Source organism: Lycorma delicatula, chromosome 9, assembly GCF_047948215.1.
Source record: "Lycorma delicatula isolate Av1 chromosome 9, ASM4794821v1, whole genome shotgun sequence".
NCBI classification, from domain to species: Eukaryota; Metazoa; Arthropoda; class Insecta; order Hemiptera; family Fulgoridae; genus Lycorma; species Lycorma delicatula.
In genome coordinates, this window is record NC_134463.1 from 62,788,942 (window position 1) to 62,808,764 (window position 19,823).

Sequence of the window (19,823 nt, forward strand, 5' to 3'; positions counted from 1 at the left end):
AATGAAAAAAAGATGGTTGTGTTGAAACTTGTTAGAAAGACCAGGAAAATATTAACTTAAGAAATGAAAGTGTTACACTAAACCACCAGATATTCTATAATAGCTTATAAAAGAGAATTACCGGTATAAATCCCTCCAAATGTTGTTTGTACACCACTTGCGTTATTAACTGCACCTCTTGACAGTGCACCAGAAACTGGCATTGAACCAACGAAGGAAGATACAAAATTGCATAAACCAAGTGCTAACATCTCTTGTGTAGCATCAATACTTTTTCCATCAGCTGAAAAAGGAAAAAAAAACATTTGAAAGGCTGTGAATTACTCTGCATAAACATTTATAATAAAGCTTAATATCTCTTACAAGTAATGATATATTTATACTTAGAGAAAACAAATAGTATATAATTTCATATCACGTTTAAAAATTTTGACATACAACTGTGGAGTTATACTCATAATATAAAAAAAAGTACGATTAACTTTTATTTGTTGAATTAAAGTGAACTTGAAAAGAATGAGATTATGTTAAGATTCTTAACATGAATATGAAAAATTTGTTTATGTATATTAAAGATTTTAACCATTTAAAGTATTAAATAAATAACTTTCTAGAATAATTTTTCAATTGAATTCATAGTGAACAAAATAGTAATAGTTGGGATTTTTAAAACATAGTATCAAATATAACAGCCATTCTAAAATATTTGTTAAGAGAAAATTTATTTTTTTGTGCACCTTATTTTAATAAACTGAGTTGAATATCAGAGGACAATAATGATATTTATTTCCTTTTGCAAATTTTTCATTACTATAAGAGTTACTATAGTCAGATAGATTATTAGTATGTATGCTACTAATATATGTATTAATATATTATGCAAAAATTTTTTTTCAATCATAATTTCATTTATCACAGTCATTTTTTATATTAAAGGTGTGTTTCACTCCTCTTCACAGATGCTTATGTAAGTCAATGCAGTTGAGTTTAATTATAACAGTTGATTTATCTCACATCTCTTGTAACTCCCACCATGTTTTTTTCCAAAATGTTATTCGTACACTGCCTTTCTACCTTCAGATCTGTCTATCTCTTGATTTAGTTTTAACGACTTACTTATTCCTTCTCTTCTTTTGTTTTCTTTTATCTGTAAATTACCAAAAACCTTAACTTGATGTAGTTGATTTTTATGATTTGCATTGATAAATACTTCTTGATGTTATGTTCTCATGTACATATAGCTTTGTACATTGTACATCATCTACGTCTTACATGCTTCTAAAGCAGAAATTATGATAAAGAAATTAAGATGTTTATTTCTTGGTGTATTATATGAGGTTTAATAAAAAAGTAATGAGAACTTTTAATTTTCTCTGAAATTATTTATTTAGCCTTTATTGACCCCTTCAAAGTAGTCTCCCTGTGATATTATACACTTGCGCCAATGTAGCTTTCAGTTTGAAACGCCTCTTTGAAAAATAGATGTTTCACCATATGGGTTTAAGTTGAGTTTGTGACTTCTTTCTTTTTCTGTTTAGCCTCTGGAACCACTGTAAAGTGTTGCTTCAGAGGATGAAAGAGGATATGTATGAATGTAAATGAAGTGTAGTCTTGTACATGCCTGATGTGTGCCTGATTTCAACCACAAAAGAACACTGGTATCCATGATCTAGTATTCAAATCTGTATAAAACTAACTGCTTTTACTAGGATTTGAACTTTAGAACTCTCAACTTCGAAATCAGCTGATTTGTGATGATAAGTTGGTTAACTTGTCGTCACAAATCACAAATGACTTGTCGCAAGGTCGGGCTGATCTAGTAACCACTAGATCAGCCCGACCTTGCGACTTATCTCATCTCATCTATTTTTGAAAAACTTTTTCGGAAAAGTTTTAGAAAAAATCACGGAGCCATTTTTGGAGAATAGGGTGGTTACAGCATCACAATGGTATTATATTTTGCCAAGAACTGTTCAATAAGTAAACTATGTGTGCTGGTGCATTGTTGTGATGCAAATCCACAAGCTGTCTCTTCAAAGTTTGGATCATTTTTTCCGGAATGCCTCACGCAAATTGTGTAAAAATTCTGGGTAGTACTTGTTGACTATATAACCTTGCGGTAAAAATTTGTGATGAACAGTTGCATTGTAGTTGAAGAAAATGGTTAGAAGGATCTTGATGTTTGATCAGATTTGATGCACTTGATTTTGTCTTGGCTCCTCAGAAACTTTCTGAGACAACTAAGCCTTTGTTGCAACGTAGTAGCCATACCCTTGCTTTGTCACCATTTATGATGCGTTTGAGTAAGTTTCTAACCAAAATTTTTAAAATTTTTGCCATGTCTAAGGCGTTATTACCTTGTCATGACAATAAAAATTAATTATATTTGACATAGATGCTCTTGATATACACATGTGGAGATGCTCTAAAAGATTATGATGAAAAACCTATTATTAAATAGTATATATTCTTTTGTGGTATTATTAACTTAATAGAAGAATAAGTTAGCAGTAATAATAATTAAACAACCCCAAAAAATAACAATAATACAATGTGTAATACTGAAATATGGTATTTACTGTATTCTACTCTGTGGGTGGGAATTCTCTTTACATTGTAATAAATCTTCTGGAAATATAATTATAACACTATATACAAAAATAATAATTTTTTAATAAGATTGAAATTGATCATTGTTCTCAAGAGAGAGTAAAGAAATCTGAAAGGTTAAATTCTGAATTATTAGGAGGTCTACTGCTGCCAATTCTCACTGCTGACATCGCTTACTGCTGCTGGAGAAGATATCCTTGGTGGGGATGGTCCAGTATGTACATTCATGGTGGGATAACCTTAGTTGTAGTTGAGTGTGGAACGATGGCAGATACAAGTACGTTCATTGTTGAACAACATTTGTTTGCTTGTGTGTGGGTCCACAAACATTGACACCTTGTAAAATATTGGAAAACATTATGAATGACTTCTTTGTGTGTTCTGGGAAATCATCACCATACACCAAACGTTACTGACGTCAGAGAAGAAGGCTTTTGCAACAGGAAGTGTTTTTGATATGCCACACTGTGGAATGTGGGCGCTTGAGCTGAAACATGTACTGCTATGGAGACACTGATTCAGTGATCACCGATGAAATCAATGCGCAAACGTTCTTCAGAGTTAGGCATTCAAAGATCGACAGTGCTAAATGTTTTCGTCCAGCCACAGTTAATGAGTTGGGTGATAATGATCTTGATTAATGAGTTTATGCATGTCGGTTATTGCTTGAATGCTTTCTGAGAGCAAATAATAAAAAGGATGTCATATTCTCAGATGAGTGTGCAATTTATTGATGCTCTCGTAACCAAAATGTTTTTTCTGGTTGAAAGACAATCCTCACTTTTTTGAGGAAATCAAACACCATCCACCTCATGTTATGATTTGGGCTGGGATGGCAACTAAACATCTCCTTGGCCCGTAGTTTTTGCTAGCGTAAGTTTTTATATCCTTAAAAAATAAGCACTTTATTGATGATAAAGTACTTTCATGATTGTAAGATAGTAAGCCAGTGGTTTGGAGAGAAAATTGCTACAGTTTGCTTAAAAAATGATATAAATAGGTCATAAACTTACATTAATTAATCTATATATGTTGTAGAATGTAAGTGACAAACTGTTTGTTAATTATAAATACAATTTATTATATATTATATAATAAATAACTATACTAAATAATTTTAAATAAACTTACAGAAAACTTTAGCAAGGGAAATATTCTCAACTAAAGATAACAAAGGTAGTACTATCACAGCTGATCCTAATTTTGAGCATAACTCAAGAAAACCCACAGTTTGATTTCCATTACTTATTGAAAATGGTGGCATCTGCCATGTTGGTAGTCCTGGTTTAACTTCACCTGAAATATATTATAAATCATTTGATTATTCTTTTTTAAAATGATTAAAATATAATAAAAGTAGTTAACTAAATATAATTGTGCTACCAGATCTTTTCAAGGCTATTATGAGGCTCCTTATTCATCACAGTGTTGTGGATGTACTGTTATTTTCTTTTAATAATTGAATTATTTAATTTCTTTAAAAATTTTCATCATAATGAAGTATAATGTTGTATGTGTATTTTATACATGTACTCTGTTGTAAATAATAATCTTATTTAATAATGCACAAAAGAATTGGATGTTGTTTAAAGTTCAAAACTAGGAAAGGACATCAGAATTTTTCGTCAATTTTTAGGTAAATATCATATTTCATATAAATTTAAAATTTTAGGCAAAACTAGAACTGTTCTCAGATATTCAATTTTATCTCTTTCTGTTCATGTTACATTTCTTAACTAATTAAAATAATAAGTTGGTAACTAAATTACTCCATCATGTTGTGCGTTTTTTGAAAATATTCTACACTGTGAACACCTTAGTCATATTTCTGTATCCATATACCAGGGAAATACAATATATCACAAGTGAAAATATTTTTTATATAGAGAGCAAAATTACAAAAGGTGGATAAAGTTAAGCAGATATAAAAACATACATCTGGCAAAGGAAAGTTTTATGAATGTAGAAAAGAAGTTTGTTAGCATCAAATATTAGATCTAAGAATTACAAGGAAATTCTTAAAAATATTTGTAAGTGGAATGGCTTATGACTGTGAAACTTGGACAGTTGGAAAAACCTCAAAAAGAAAATAACAAATTCAATTGAAATTTTGAAATGTACTATTACAGGAACGTTTTAAAAATCAGTTGGACTCATCAAATTTTAAATGAAGAGGTTTTAATATGAACAGCAGTGAAAAAAAATCTGTGGCAAAATCTTGGAGACACAAAATTGGTTAATGAGCCATTTATTAAAACATGCAGATTTATTTATGGAAATAGAGGGATGTATAGAAGGTAAAAACTTTACTTGTAGACAAAAATTGGAATTTGTAGAAGAGATAACTAAAAGAGTAGGATTTAGTATGTTGAAAATAAAAAGGTTTGCCCAAAACAAAAAGAATTGAGAGATAACCAAACCAGTCAACTGACTTGATCAAAATAGAAATAAAAACTGCTATGTTTATCAGTAATGAAATGATATCACTTCGCCTATAATGTAGGTAAACTGTTTGCTCTCATTGGAAATCCTTTTACAAAGTATGAATTTCTTATTGTTTGTTTAATTATCAAGATACTGCACTAAAAGTTATGGATGCTCAATTAATTAATGAAAATATTAATGTTAATGTATTCGTTATTATTTTCCTACATTGATTACAAAGGTATTTGAAAGATTTAATCTGCCTGGTCAACAGATTTACTTTTTGTTTGTACTGTTTATTTGCACAAGTATAACTAAATGACTATGCTATTTATGATCCTTAGATGGTGACCTGTGATGTTTCACACATGTGTGTTTAATTGCTTGTTTGTGGCAATTGAATAAAATAAACAAATTTTTATATTTTCTGAAAAATTAATAAAATTCAAGTTCGAGCTGTTATAAAGTACTTTGTATTAAAAGGTTTAAGCCTGATGAACATGCAAAAAGAATTAGATGCCACTTTAAAGGATTCTTTCCCTTAGTTTTCGATAGTAAAAACGTGGGCTGCTGAATTTAAATGTGATCAAGATTTGGAATGCTTGGCATGTCCAAAACCACTATGACCAACATAATCATCACAAAAATCCATAGTGCCATATTGATTGATTGTCAAATGAAGGTATATGAGTTTTCTGACATTTCAAACATCTCGATAGACCATGTCCAGTACATTTTTATATGATGTTTTGGGTATGAAAAAACTTTCTGCGTGATGGATGCCACATTTGTTAACAGTTTACAAAAACGTATTTAACAGATCAGTTATCGAGGGTGTTTAGACTTTTTAAACCTTATTCTGCTGAGTTTCTTTGATGTTTTATAACAGTAGATGAAACATGGATTCACTCCATGACCTACACTTTGAAGTGTTTTCATATGCACAAAATTACCCCTAAAGTTAATGAAAAATATGAGTTAGGGTATGTATTTAGAACAAGTGGTATTTTTGTTGGGGTCGGTTGGCAACAGTTTTTTATGACACATTCCGAGTAAAAGACAGTTGTGCTAAAATTGTCTAACACGAGTAGCTAAGTGTCTGGGAGCGATTAGTGACAAGTGTATGGGTTCATAAACGACAACATATGAATCTAAATGATGAAGTTAATTAGTGATATGTTTCGGCAATGCTTTAATAAGCTGCCAGCACGAAAAGCAACTATGTTGGCTTGGGAAAAACGTGCGTTTGTTAAAGGTAGGCTGCAAAGTGGACGAAAGTTAATACGGTTAGAAACGTGCTGCTGTTGCAATTTTCATTGAACAATTCCCAATGAAATCGACTCGTAAATGGTCAGCTGAACTTCATATACTCTGGATGGCAATGCAGTACCACATGAAAAAGGACTTGTAAGTTAGGCCATTTCATCTGAAGTTCATCAATGAACTGTCAGATGCAGACATGGAACTTGTGCTGCATCCTACTGGGCTTTATTAGAAACATTCCCCACTGCAGTGCACCGTGGAAAGGTGCTTTTTACTGACAAATGTGCACTCTATCACAGTTCGTGTACCAGAAATGTGTTATTTTGGGTAAAAGAAAATCCTTATTATGCAACATAGTTGAAAAGAAATCCACCGCACGTCATGATGTGGACTGGAATGACAGCTCGTCATTTGTTTGGTCCTTATTCTTTTGACAGGCCTTGAATGCACAAACTTATTTGGAGATGTTGGAGGCATGGTTAATACCACAGCTTCTAGAGAAGGGGATCTCATGGGAGTAATATGGTTGCAGCAGGATGGAGTACCTGCACATTTTGCTCTATCAGTCCGTACGTTTCTAAATGAAAAATTTCCAGGACGTTGGATTCGCCGTGGTACTCCAGCGTTACCAGCTTTGTTATCATGGCCACCATGAAGTCCTGATCTTACCAGACCAGACAATTCATTATGGGGAACTATCAAGGCACATGTACCATATCTGTACGTTGTTAAACCACAAATGAAGAATTGCATGACACTGTGAGGGACACCTTCTGTAATGTAACACCAGAAATGATCTGTCACATGTTGCAGAGGATGTAGTGACATATAAAATTGTGCGTGCAACATGAGGGCGAATACACAGACCCACTGGACCATTAAAATTAATATTATGTATCAAGTGAGTAAATAAAATAATTCATTATTGTATTTTTCATTTGTAACTCATTACAAATTTTTTGTTCTAACTTTGGGGGATACAGTGACTTCCTGGCCAATCTATATATATTTAGTATATATATATATATATATATATATTTATTTTTTATTTATTATATATATATTTATACTTTTATATATATTTTTAATACGTTCACCTCTCATATTAAATATGAGAGGTAAATGTATGAAAAAATGTGTAATCTGATTATTAACTGAACCAGTGCTTTCAGGATCAAGTTCAGATGTGCAGATGATATTTTTTGATGTTACAAGAATAATAATTTCTCTAGCAGTTATAGATGTTAATAAATAAGTAAAATATTAACCTGTAAGTCTAAATGGTTCCATATTATGTTGATGAAACAAAAAGCCTATAAACGCACAAAAAACTACAACTAAAATATTTCTTGCTGTTGAAATAAACCAAAGGAATGATGCCAGTGTGCGCTGAGATGATGTTTTATCTTTGGTATCTGTAGGACCCACGGAAATGTCTTTTACTTTCTGAAAAAAAAAAAAATTTGATACTTTTTATTACATTATAGATTTCATTTCATTATACATTATGTATATATTACACATTATAGTAAAGGAAAGGTTCATACAATTTATGGGCAGAGATCAAATATCCATTCATTTTAAGATATTTTGGATTGATCTTTCCTCATAGTAATAATGGGGAACCTCTCATTTATTGACAGGCATTTTAGTCAATTTTAGGGTTCTTAATACAATATTTGAGTCTGAAAAATTCCCTGGACTAGCACAGAGAGCTAGATTTTTTTTTATTTTAGTGTTAAAAATTCAGACATGCTATAAGTGAAATTTAGTGATGAAAATGAACTGAGAGATGAAAAAATGCCCTCTCCTAGAATCAAACTTAAGCAGGTGGGCTACAAGCCAATATACTAACCATTACTCCAATTGATATATTTGTTGTTCTCATAAAGCTCTACCACGCTTTGCACTCATATAATGACATCAGATTTTATGCTTTCTATCCAGGGGAAAAAAAAGAAAGGAAAAAAATACTAGGGAGATTGCATTTATTAATCACAATGGCAAAACAGCAATGTTGTCTCATGACGATGGGACAGAAAATGAGGGTCAAGTAGTTTATTATCTGGACCAGAATGAACAGTTCCACTATGTTGCTTCAGTACAATTTTATGCACAATGCTTAAGGAACATATTATTGTTCAGTGTATTTCTTTGACATATTTTGATTTTTTCCTTTACATTATATTAAGTGAGACATAATTACCAGAATAGGAAATTTAGAATTAATTTATGTAATGTAATATTTTATTTATTAATATATAGTTAATTAATATTATTTTCAAAAAGTTTTGAATTAATATTCTGGATTTCATCTCCCATCAAATGTCTTATTTGTTAGCAAACCTTTAAAACAGAGAATGAATGATTTTAACACTATTTTGTTATAAAATTTAATGTCTTCTAAAAGAACAATTATGCTTACCCTTAGAAGTAAAAGTATAATCATACAACTTAAACCGAGAACTGAATCCCATAATTCATATTTATCTATATTATGGTAGATGTTACACCATGTTTGCAGAAATTCACTGCCAGTTATCGGTAAACCCAACAGATCTTTAACTTGTGATGTAGCTATAATTATAGCAGCAGCAGATGTAAAACCAACTGATACTGGTCCGGAGATAAAGTCTATTAAAAAGCCTGTGAAAAAACCAGAAAAATTAATAATGTAGTACTCCGAAAAATAAATTTAATTTAATAATTTTTGAATCTTTTATGATTAAATTTCATCATAAATAATAAATAGTCCTTGAAAATGAACAATAATAAAACATAAAATTATTACTTTTTATATGAAATAAACATCTATAAAAAATATTTTTTTTTTTACTTCTGTAAATATTTTCAACTACACTCAGGTAAATTTTATTTTAATTAACATTTTTGTTATTGTTATTACATTTTAATTTCATCTGAAACTTTTCTAAAGATAAAATATGTAAGATTTTTAGTTTGTCCATGAAGGTAATCGTGCTTTTTTCCAACATATAATAATGGTTATACCACTTACTTGAGCAGCGTCTGCTCATATTAAAAAAAAAAGTAGAAATTTAACTAAAAACTTTTTTCTACAGAAGACATGAAATAAAAATGGCATAATACAAAAGTATTAAAAAAAACCTTAAAAGAGGTTATTTTTAAATAAGAAAATTTAATAACTGAGTGAATTGAGGATGTGTTCTAACTTGAGCTTTTGGGATATTTAATGTTTGTGAAGCAATTATGGCGAGAAGGCTTTTTCTGATTTCTATGAAATATGGTAGTGTTCCATAGTAATAGACAAAACAACATATGTGTAATGATTTTCATAAAATTTTCTGTTTTAAAGGGTTTTTTCTTAGACAGGATATGGTAGAATGGAAGTTCATTCTACCATACTCTCAGTTCATCAAAAAGTTACTAGCTGTGAAGAGGTGATCTATTACTCCTCCACTTCTGACTTCACCCACATTTTCAATTTGTCATTGGCTGCAGATTATAATACTATGTTTAGATTCATCTTTTAGCCTAACTTTTGTCTTCGATCATTCTTTTACTACTGAATCTTTCCTTTCTCAGAGAATTTAAACTTGGTTGGTTTTCAATAAACTTTTTTTATCAGATATCTTATTTATAAGGTAATTTGAAAAATATAAAAATAAAATATGGTGAAGTACTATTCCAATGACTAGTATTAACAATATATGAATGTATTATTAATGTAGTTTGTATACAATGTATGCATTAATAATGTACACCTAGTATTAGTAAAACATGGTGAAGTATTGTTATTACTCAATAGTGTCTGGTGCCTCTATAATCAGTACTTAATGCTAATGCAGTAAGATTATTTTTGGCAGTGACAAAAGATTCTGCTATCAATTATGATCCACAATCCTGATTAGCTTTTTATTTTATTAATTTCTGTTTTCTTGTAAAGTAACAATTAGTTTTGGAACAGTACTGAAATCTATTGTTCACAAATCTATAGTGTAAATTAATAACCTGTTTTTTTTTTTACTTTATTGTGTATTAATATGAATTATTTATATTGTTTGCATAAAATTTAATGTTCTTAAATATGTACTAATATAATTTCTTTTACTAATAAAACTTACCAAGCTGAAATGCTCCCATAATTAGTTGAACACAGCCGGTTAGGAAACAAAGTAGTATGGCAGCTTCTGCATTAAGGCCGTGTAAATTTTCTCTAGTTAAAATGGCCATTATTGCTGTTGGACCAATAGGACTGTCCTTACAGCTACCAAATATTGTATAAACAAAACATGCCATAAATGATGAATATAACCCGTACTGAAACAATAAAATTACATTAAATAAATAAATAAATAAAATAAACTTTTTTATTCTAATTGGAAGTTGTTAATACCGTTTATACATCACAACATTACCAAATAGATTGTAAATACAAATATAAATTATAAGATAAATAATAAATGTGACTATAGTCCAAATTAAATATTTAAATACATATACATAAAATGATAAAGTAAATAAAATATATAAAGGTACTAAGTATTAAAAAAAACTACAAAATAACTCACAATACAGAAGGTGCTATTTAAAATTATTTTGAGGACATATTTATATTTATTATTGGGTTGCAAATAAATAAGTTTTTGTCATTAATATTATTTAAAAATTTATTGACAGCAATTAATATTGTTTCTGTAAAAGATCTTTTAACTGTGTTTTAAATAAATTGGTAGGAAGATTTTTCAAATGGTTTGGCAATTTATTAAAAATGTCAGCAGAAGCATAATAAGGGCCTTTCTTGTAAGCTGAAGTATTGTGTTGAGCTATAAGAAAATAGTTCCATTGTCTGGTTTGGTAGAGTTATTTAGATATTGTTATTTTTTTTTTTAAGACTTAAGACTTCTTTTTAGCAGAGATTGTGCATTCATAAATAAAACATGAGAATTACTTAATATATTTAATTTCCTAAATACTGGTCTACCCAATTCATACTTATGGGTCTCAAACAACAATCTGACAGCCCAGTTCTTATCTTAAAAACTCATTCTGACTTTTTTTAGAGTTATGTTTTCATTATAACATTTCATTTATATTAAATTTTATATAACTATATCTTAAGGACAGGATGAGGTTCGGTAGAAAATATTTCAATGTAAATAATTAAAAAAAGATTATAATTACTTTCTTGATAAGTTTAATCGACAGTAGTGACTATCTTAAATTATAAGAATATAACTGTGCATGAGTTTTTATTTAATATTAACTTGTCAAACCTTACTGAATATCAAACTTAGAATCCAGAATAAATCACCAAAATTTACATTAAAAACCAAATAAATCTCTTAATAGTTAATTTTATGAAGTTAAATCATTATATAGTCTTTACGTTGTATTTGTTTCTTAAAGTCCTTTTATAATTGATAATGATAGTAAGCATAGAACGACCCGGATCTAAGTATAATTTAATAAAAGATCAATCAAAATTGAATGATTAGTGATGAAGTTGCAAAAATTACTATCTGACATTGAATTATAATTCAGTTCATTGAACATTAAGTGACAAAATAAACAATAGAAAGGTTACTAACGAACAGATAATTATTATAACATTAAGCATGTAAGCATTAAACATTCCTGTTACAGAATTAATAATATAGGTTAATGAATATTTAGTTAGTACAAATACTTTTTTATTAAGCGATATTAATTTTTATAAAATGTAATGTTAAAAAGAAAAATTAGTTTCGAAATTCGTGTAATACTGAGCCAAGTAGTATATTGTTCTGTATTATTTGTTAAACATTTACGTTTTTTGTCAAATTTATTATATTTGTTAATTTCATATTGTTCATCTGTATTGAGTTCATGGCTTATATATTCTATGAGTAAAATTTGCATCCAGTCTTAATATGTTTGTATGTGCAAAAGTTTATTCCTTTGTTGTTATTTAATGTTTGTTATGTGTTGCTGCATCTGTATATATTTATCCATAAATATTGCAGTTAACATCATTTGGACTTTTAACCTCAAACTATTTTTTTTTTATACAAATTGTCAAATGATATTTGCTTTGTTTTTACCCGTGATGGTTGATGATGAAAATTATTTACAGCTGTGATTTTATAAATAAAATATTTTTAATAACTTATCATCAGAAAGTTTTTGGCACCTTTTGACCGTCTTCAGTTTATCAATAAATCAGTTAATGTAATAAAAATATTTTAATTATAAAATTATGTTTGGTTAATTATTTCAAACAAGCTTTTAAGCTTTTTCATATTTCTTACCTGGGCCGGTAGTCCAGCAACATTTGCATAAGCTATTGCTTGCGGTATAACAGTAAAACCAACTGTAATACCGGCTAATAAATCAGCTATACCGGTGCATGCTGAGTAATGAGGTAGCCAGCCAAATACAGGCACCCTTTTATTTAATACTTTTCTTGTACAACTACGTCGTGCTCTGTTTCCTGCCCAGCGTACAATTTCTTGAAATCCTATTCCGTTACTGTAGCTGTTGTTACCACTTCCTTTTCCTTTAGTATCCGTTATTGGTAAGGTGACCGATACATGGTTTTCTGGAAAAAAAAAAATAGTTATTTTAAAAATATGTAGCATGACAATTTTTTTTTAGTTTTTATATAAACTTTTCACATGCGCGCGCGCGCGCGCACACACACACACACACACACACACACACATACACTTACACTTTTTCATTTAAAGAAGAAATATTAAGTAAAATTTTTACAGCTTCCTGAAATCAACTTTTTACGAAATTCAACTATATTTTATGTAAACCTATTATATAATTTTATTGTACATATTAATAATAATTTTATAGAGTTCATTTTAATTTTAACGTAATAAATACAAAACAGAAAACAGTTTTATGTTTATGTATTATCTTGTCTGTTTTATTATCATTATAAATATTTCTATTTGTAATAATAATTTATAAATTCTCTAGAATATGGGATTTGATTACTGATTTAGGTGCAGTCATTGTTCTAAGGAACCCTGATGAGTTTGGTAGTAACCTTTGATTAAAAAGTATGAATATGTATGAACAAGTATGACAAATGAATATGTCAAAATTTAATCCTTGCGAATATAAGCTGCATGAAAATGGTTTAGTTGCAAAAGATTAGGAATCGTGCAATGAGGTTTATAAACCCAAACTTTCTTTTTAAAATAAATTTTTGACTTGTTGAAAACAAAGTTTAAAATGAGGTTAAAACGTATAGGGTCTCCTTGTCCCTATACTTTTCCTGAAACCAAATTGGTCTTCTCCTAACTCTTCTTCCCCTCTCCTCTCAGTTCTTCTGTACAGAATTCTAGTTAAGATTAATGATGCATGGCTAGTTAAGCTAATTGTTCTGTATTCTTCATATTTATCTGCTCCTGCTTTATTTGGTATCATGACTATAACACTCTTTTTGAAGTCTGACGGAGCTTCCCCTTTTTCATAAATATCACACCCCAGTTTTTTATAATCTCTCAATCGCTTCCTCACCAGTACTGCGCAATAATTCTACAGGTATTCCGTCTATTCCAGGACCCTTTCTGCCATTCAAATCTTTTAACGCTCTCTTAAATTCAGATATCAGTATTGTTTCTCCCCTTTCATCCTCTTCGACTTCCTCTTCTTCCTCTATAACACCATTTTCTAATTCATTTCCAACGTATAACTCTTCAACATATTCCACCTACCTATTGACTTAGCCTTTCATATTATAAATCAGTGTACCATCTTTGATTAACACATTATTAGATTTTAATTTATGTACCCCAAAATTTTCCTCAACTTTCCTGTATGCTCCATCTATTTTACCAATGTTCATTTCTATTTCCACTTCTGAACACTTTTCTTTAATCCACTCTTCTTTTGCTAGTTTACACTTCCTGTTTATAGTATTTCTTAATTGTCTATAGTTTCTTTTACTTTCTTCTTCACTAGCATTCTTATATTTTCTATGTTCATCCATCAGCTGCAATATATCGTCTGAAATCCAAGGTTTTCTACCAGTTCTCTTTGTTCTGCCTAAGTTCGCTTCTGCTGATTTAAAATTTCCTTTTTAACATTCTCCCATTCTTCTTCTACATTTTCTACTTTATCTTTTTACTCAGACCTCTTGCGATGTCCTCCTCAAAAATCTTCTTTACCTCCTCTTCATCATGCTTCTCTAAATTCCACTGATATATCTGACACCATTTCTTCAGGTTTTTAAACCGCAATATACATTAAATTAATTAATTTATTTTTATTTCATTTCATTAATTTTAAATAGATAATTAAAAAATTTTTGAAAGTAAATAAATTTTAGTAATATTTATGTTACTGAAATTTAAATATCTCGTATTTTATTGAACAAACTAGGAAATATTTCTATTTAATAAATTTTAACTTTCATAAGTCTTTATTCATTAGCTTACTTATAAGTGTGATGATTATTATCTTGTTTTAAATTTTTTTTTTACGTTAATAAATTTTGCTAATATGAGTAGTGTGCAATAAAAGTTGTATATTCATCTTTTTTTTTACGTCTAATTAAAGTAGCCTAACTAGTACTTATAGTAAGCTATAAAATGGATTTTAATTATTTTTATGTACAAATTTTATGACTGGTAAACTGGAAACTTCCTTTCCTATAGCAAACATAAACCAGTTCTGTTATAACTAAATCTTTTTTCTTTTTTTTTTAGGAATAAAAATAATTTCCAATATTTAATTAAATGCAATACAAATTAATTAGTGTTGTTTTTGATAACCTATTAAACTTTTGATAACCTTGTTTCAGTTTTTATATTATTTATTAGGAATTAAACACTGGATTCTTCAGGTTAAGTCTTCTTTATTGTAATGGTAGTTATCAGATTTAAGAGGAATTTAAAAATGCTGTTCTTTCATATTAAACAGCAAGAAGGGAATATAAAATATGTTCTCTGTTATATTTATTTACTCAATTTAGTATTTTTCAGTCTTCATGATTTTTCTGTGTATGTATATTTATTAATTAGCTCTTGATAAATTTTGATCTTTTGTAATATGCCTTTGAACCAGTCTTACCTTCAGCTAACTTCCTTCAGGTCCTCACTACTATTACCATCAAATCTCTTTATGTCTCATCCATCCATTTTTTCTTGATAAAGTCCCTCCTTTATATTCTCTTTAGCATTCTTTATTCCTCCAATCATATTACATGCACTAAGCACGTTGATTAACTTCACTATATTTTTATCATCCATTAAATCTTTCAACTCTTTGTTTTTGTGCAACCCTCATTCAGTGCTCACTTAATCAGAACAAAAACTTTCTTCAATATCCCTTTACAAAATGTTTTAGGTGATTTTCATGTGATATATTAATTGTTCATGTTTAATGCTTATATGAATGATGCAGTTATGCAGTTACTATAAATTTGATTTTTCTCGTCTTTTAATTTGACAATTTGTAAAAAATGCATGATAATGAAATCTTAATTTGTTATGTAAAATATGCACAATGTTATTTCTTATTTATTTGAATTGAGTATTATTAAATTTTAACTGTATATGTTATAATAATAAAATGATTTAAAAAAATACATATGTAATGAAATTTCTACATTTAAAACTAGAATAAACCGAATTAATGTAACATAATTAATAAGACATATCTCTGAAAATAATAAATATTTTTTAATTGAATTAAAAATGATATAATATTGAAAATCTCAGTTACAGAAGATTTTACTGTAGTCTATTTGTCATAAGAGGACTTGACATCTCTAGAACGATGTAAAATTTGTATAAAGTTAATTCTTTGAACAGCTAATTGATCAAGTGGTTTTATCTAGTAATACAGCAAGTTACTTTTACAAATTTACTTCTTTTTTTTATTTCTTATACTATTAAATAAGAAAAAAATAATATAATGCAAGATGAACAAAAAAGCGAAATTGAAGAATATATGTATATATATATTTTTATGATTAGGAAGCCCAATTTTACCCGATGGAAAATCCAACCATTTAGCTTATTATGCATCACCAGACAAGAAGCACATTTCCTAAATTGGTCAGGCAACACCCTCCTATTAGATACCAAGGATGCTCTGATTTTTCAGGTTCTGGGATCCTTATCATAGAGAACCTAGCAGGTCAGACTTTCACATCCACAAAACCAATAGTGGGGAATTTTCTTTTGGAAAGAAGGATCAATTAATGGTGGGGACCTATATGATGGTCCTTCAGTTACTAGTTTTGGCAAAATTCTTGTTTTTAATTTATGACTTAACGTGTTTTCCCTTTTTTCCCTCTGAACATTATCAAGCACTCTTCTTGAAGTACCAGTATTCATAATTTTTTAAATATACAATAATGAAATTAATAATTTATAAATTAAAATTTTTTACGTGTGGAGAAAAAAGTATCTTTTTCTTGCTTCAAAGGGATTTTCTATCGGAGAATAAATTATTATTTTTAACAAAAAAAGAGTGAATTTTATTGAAAAATTATATTTTTTAATATAATTAGTTTAAAATGATATTAAAATAGATTGCAATTTTTGAAAAAATTAATTTCTTTTTACAAATACTATGTCAAAAATAACATTGTTATTTTTATTATCATTATTATTTGTTGTTATTGATGACAATCATTTTATGATGGAAATATGCTGAATGAAATCATGTCATTTCCTTTATCAAATACCATGACCTCTAGATTTTTTTATTTGATAAAATATTTTTTCCGTTTCAAATAGTTTTTTAATACAAAAAAAAGTTGTTTTTGAGAAATTCTTGTAAATATTTTTACCCAAGTATAATTTGGTTAATTTATAAAATAAAATTTTATTGGACAAATTTATCATAGTATCAGTTCATTATGGGTAAACAAATTTGCTTTTCCTGAAATTTAATAAGGATAAAACTAGGGTTTTTGTGAAATTTAATAAGGAAATATAAAAAAATAAAAAAAATAATTTTTTAATGCATCAACAATTACAGTTATTAGACAAGAAATGTAATATTACCTGACCAAATGGAACGGTACCCAGGTTTATATTACTTTACATGATCTATAAGAACTGGTTTATTCAGTTTGCTTTAAACTACTTATTTCAGCCTTCTGAAATTACTATGTAGTAATATGGAGCTAAACTCGAGGGATCATTTGGTAAACTATTATATTTGGAATAAATTGGTTGTGAAGTATTAGATTCTAAGAAAAAGAGAAAGAGAAGGCTGTTGGAATTTGAATGTAGGAAGGGTTGGAAAAAATGAAATGTAGAGAGCGGTGAAAAATGAAGAAGTAATGAGAAGAGTAAACAAGAATAAAGCATAATCAGAACAATTCAGAATAGAAAGCTAACTGGCTGAGATATGTCATGAGAGGAGAAGTTTAAGTGGACGGTGGAAAAAACAGAGGTCAGAAATGAAAATTGTAGATGATCTATCAGGTTGACGGGAGCTATAAGGAACTCAAAAGTTTAGCTGAGAATATAGGTGGACAATGTAATGAAGATGGACATGATGTAAGGATGTAAGGGACCTATCTAAGGGCAAATAAACATGTGATGATGATAGTAAATGTTTTCTTTTCTCATCATTTTGATTATTAATAAGAAAACGTTAATAAAAGATCTGATGTGATGATGTGGATACCACATGACTTCCTTGTACGCCTATTAAATTACATATACACATTTTTTTCTGCACTTCATTTACACTTATTTCATTTGAGAGTGAGATATGATCTTCAATTCTTTAATAAAGTGGACAGTTATGCAATTGCATTGTGGTTGAGACCGCATTCCATTACGTTTTTTTGTGGTGTTCATATCAGCATTTTAAATTAGTTTACATATTAATTTTGTTTCATGTCGCTCAAGTAGTTATGTGGTGTAAGTGAGAACTTATCGGATTAATAATTATTAACATCTGTAAAAATTTTTGAATTAAAATTAAAAGTACATAGAATTTTATTTCACTAATAACTTGTGATTTTTTTTTATTTTTATTGTTATTATTGAATTATTATTTATTGTACAATTTTTTTTACAATCTGAGGTTAATAATTATTAATAAAACAATATATTTTAAATTAAAAAAAAAAAAATATATATATATATATATATATATATATATATATATATATATAGGAAATCGGATTTGAATTGATGTGTCTTCCCCTTGTAAGATCCAAATATTTCATTAATTAAAATTTTATTTGGCTATTATTCTGGAACCAATGAAAATAAGTACCACTTATGATATATCGTTGAAAAGCCCTCAATGAGGGTTTATTACTGTAGTTAAAAAAAGTCCAAAATCCAACCTTCTGGGAATTTGGGCTTTTTTGGACAGTTTGTCCAGTCAATTACAATCAATGCAACAACTAGATGTGCACAACTAGATGTTACAACAGTCCTAAATTCAAAATTTCAACATTCTATGGCTCATTGTTTTAGAGTTATGCGAGATGCATATGTTCGTACGTATGTACATACAGAGATCATGCCAAAACTAGTCAAAATGGATTCAGGATTGGTCAAAATAGACACATTTCAGTTGAAATTTGAAAACCGAAATTTTTGTGATCACAGTACTTCCTTTACTTCATATAAGGAAATAAAGAGATAATGTTCTTTACATGATTAGTACATGCATGGAGCTTAGTGGGGGAGTGACCTTGTGTGCTTTCTGACCTTGTGACCAGGAACTTTGTTTTCTGACTAGGTGTTGAACATACACCACATTAGTGATTGAGGCTTCAAGTAAATAAAACTATGCTTTCTATTACTTCATAATCAGTCGATCAGATGGTCTGGTAGTCAAGTATTTTAACAAGGAATTAAGTAATCCATGGATCCACACCAACAATCATGGTTATCCTTTTATTTACTATAATTAAACACCTTTCCCTACTTCTATAGATTGCTGCCAACTTTCAGACTTAATATGGCAATCCACAAAATTTAGAACGCCCTCAAAATTATAATTTATATCCCACAAACAGTTCTATATTGTTTGTCAGCATTTTATTTAATTTCTTTTCCAGGTACAACTTCACACTTGGAATTTAACATAGGTATTCCCTAGTTATTCGTTAAGGTGATCATAGTTAGAATATAACCTAGGAAGGTTATGTAGCTGATAGCTGGAAGTGTTTTATTTTATTTTTTACTTTAGTATATTGACGTCTGTAGTACTACTACAAATATTTTAACAAGGAATGATGAAATGATAAATGGAAAATACCTGAACTTCTTGGAACTGTACCTGAGAGCAGCTGATCTAAAAGCTAGTATAATAATACTTACTATACTAACTGGCCAGACTAAAAATTACTAAAGCGTAATTAAAATATTTCTTAAGCCTTTTTATTGGTTTTTGGGAGTAGGTAATGTTTACTCGATAGATACTTAAGCCATTAAATTTATTGTGTAATCATCAGTCAGTAAACAAGAGTCTCTGGTTTCACGAGTTGGTTCACAGGCGCTCCTCCCAGTGCTAGATACCAAGAATGCACAACCTCTTCACGCCCTGCAACCTCAGAACGA

At 29.1% G+C, this 19,823-nt stretch overlaps 1 protein-coding gene across 1 annotated transcript in view; it reads right to left on the reverse strand.

Moving 5' to 3' along the window:
* The window catches only part of LOC142329964 (sodium-independent sulfate anion transporter-like), a 270,984-nt gene that overhangs the window by 11,096 nt on the left and 240,065 nt on the right, over nucleotides 1–19,823 (reverse strand). The window contains exons 5-10 of the mRNA XM_075374952.1: nucleotides 12,567–12,856; nucleotides 10,401–10,596; nucleotides 8,723–8,943; nucleotides 7,566–7,743; nucleotides 3,742–3,906; nucleotides 122–283 (exon numbers count right to left, since the gene is read on the reverse strand). Of these exons, the coding sequence (XP_075231067.1) occupies nucleotides 122–283; nucleotides 3,742–3,906; nucleotides 7,566–7,743; nucleotides 8,723–8,943; nucleotides 10,401–10,596; nucleotides 12,567–12,856 (1,212 nt within the window). The remainder of the gene's footprint in view (nucleotides 1–121; nucleotides 284–3,741; nucleotides 3,907–7,565; nucleotides 7,744–8,722; nucleotides 8,944–10,400; nucleotides 10,597–12,566; nucleotides 12,857–19,823) is intronic.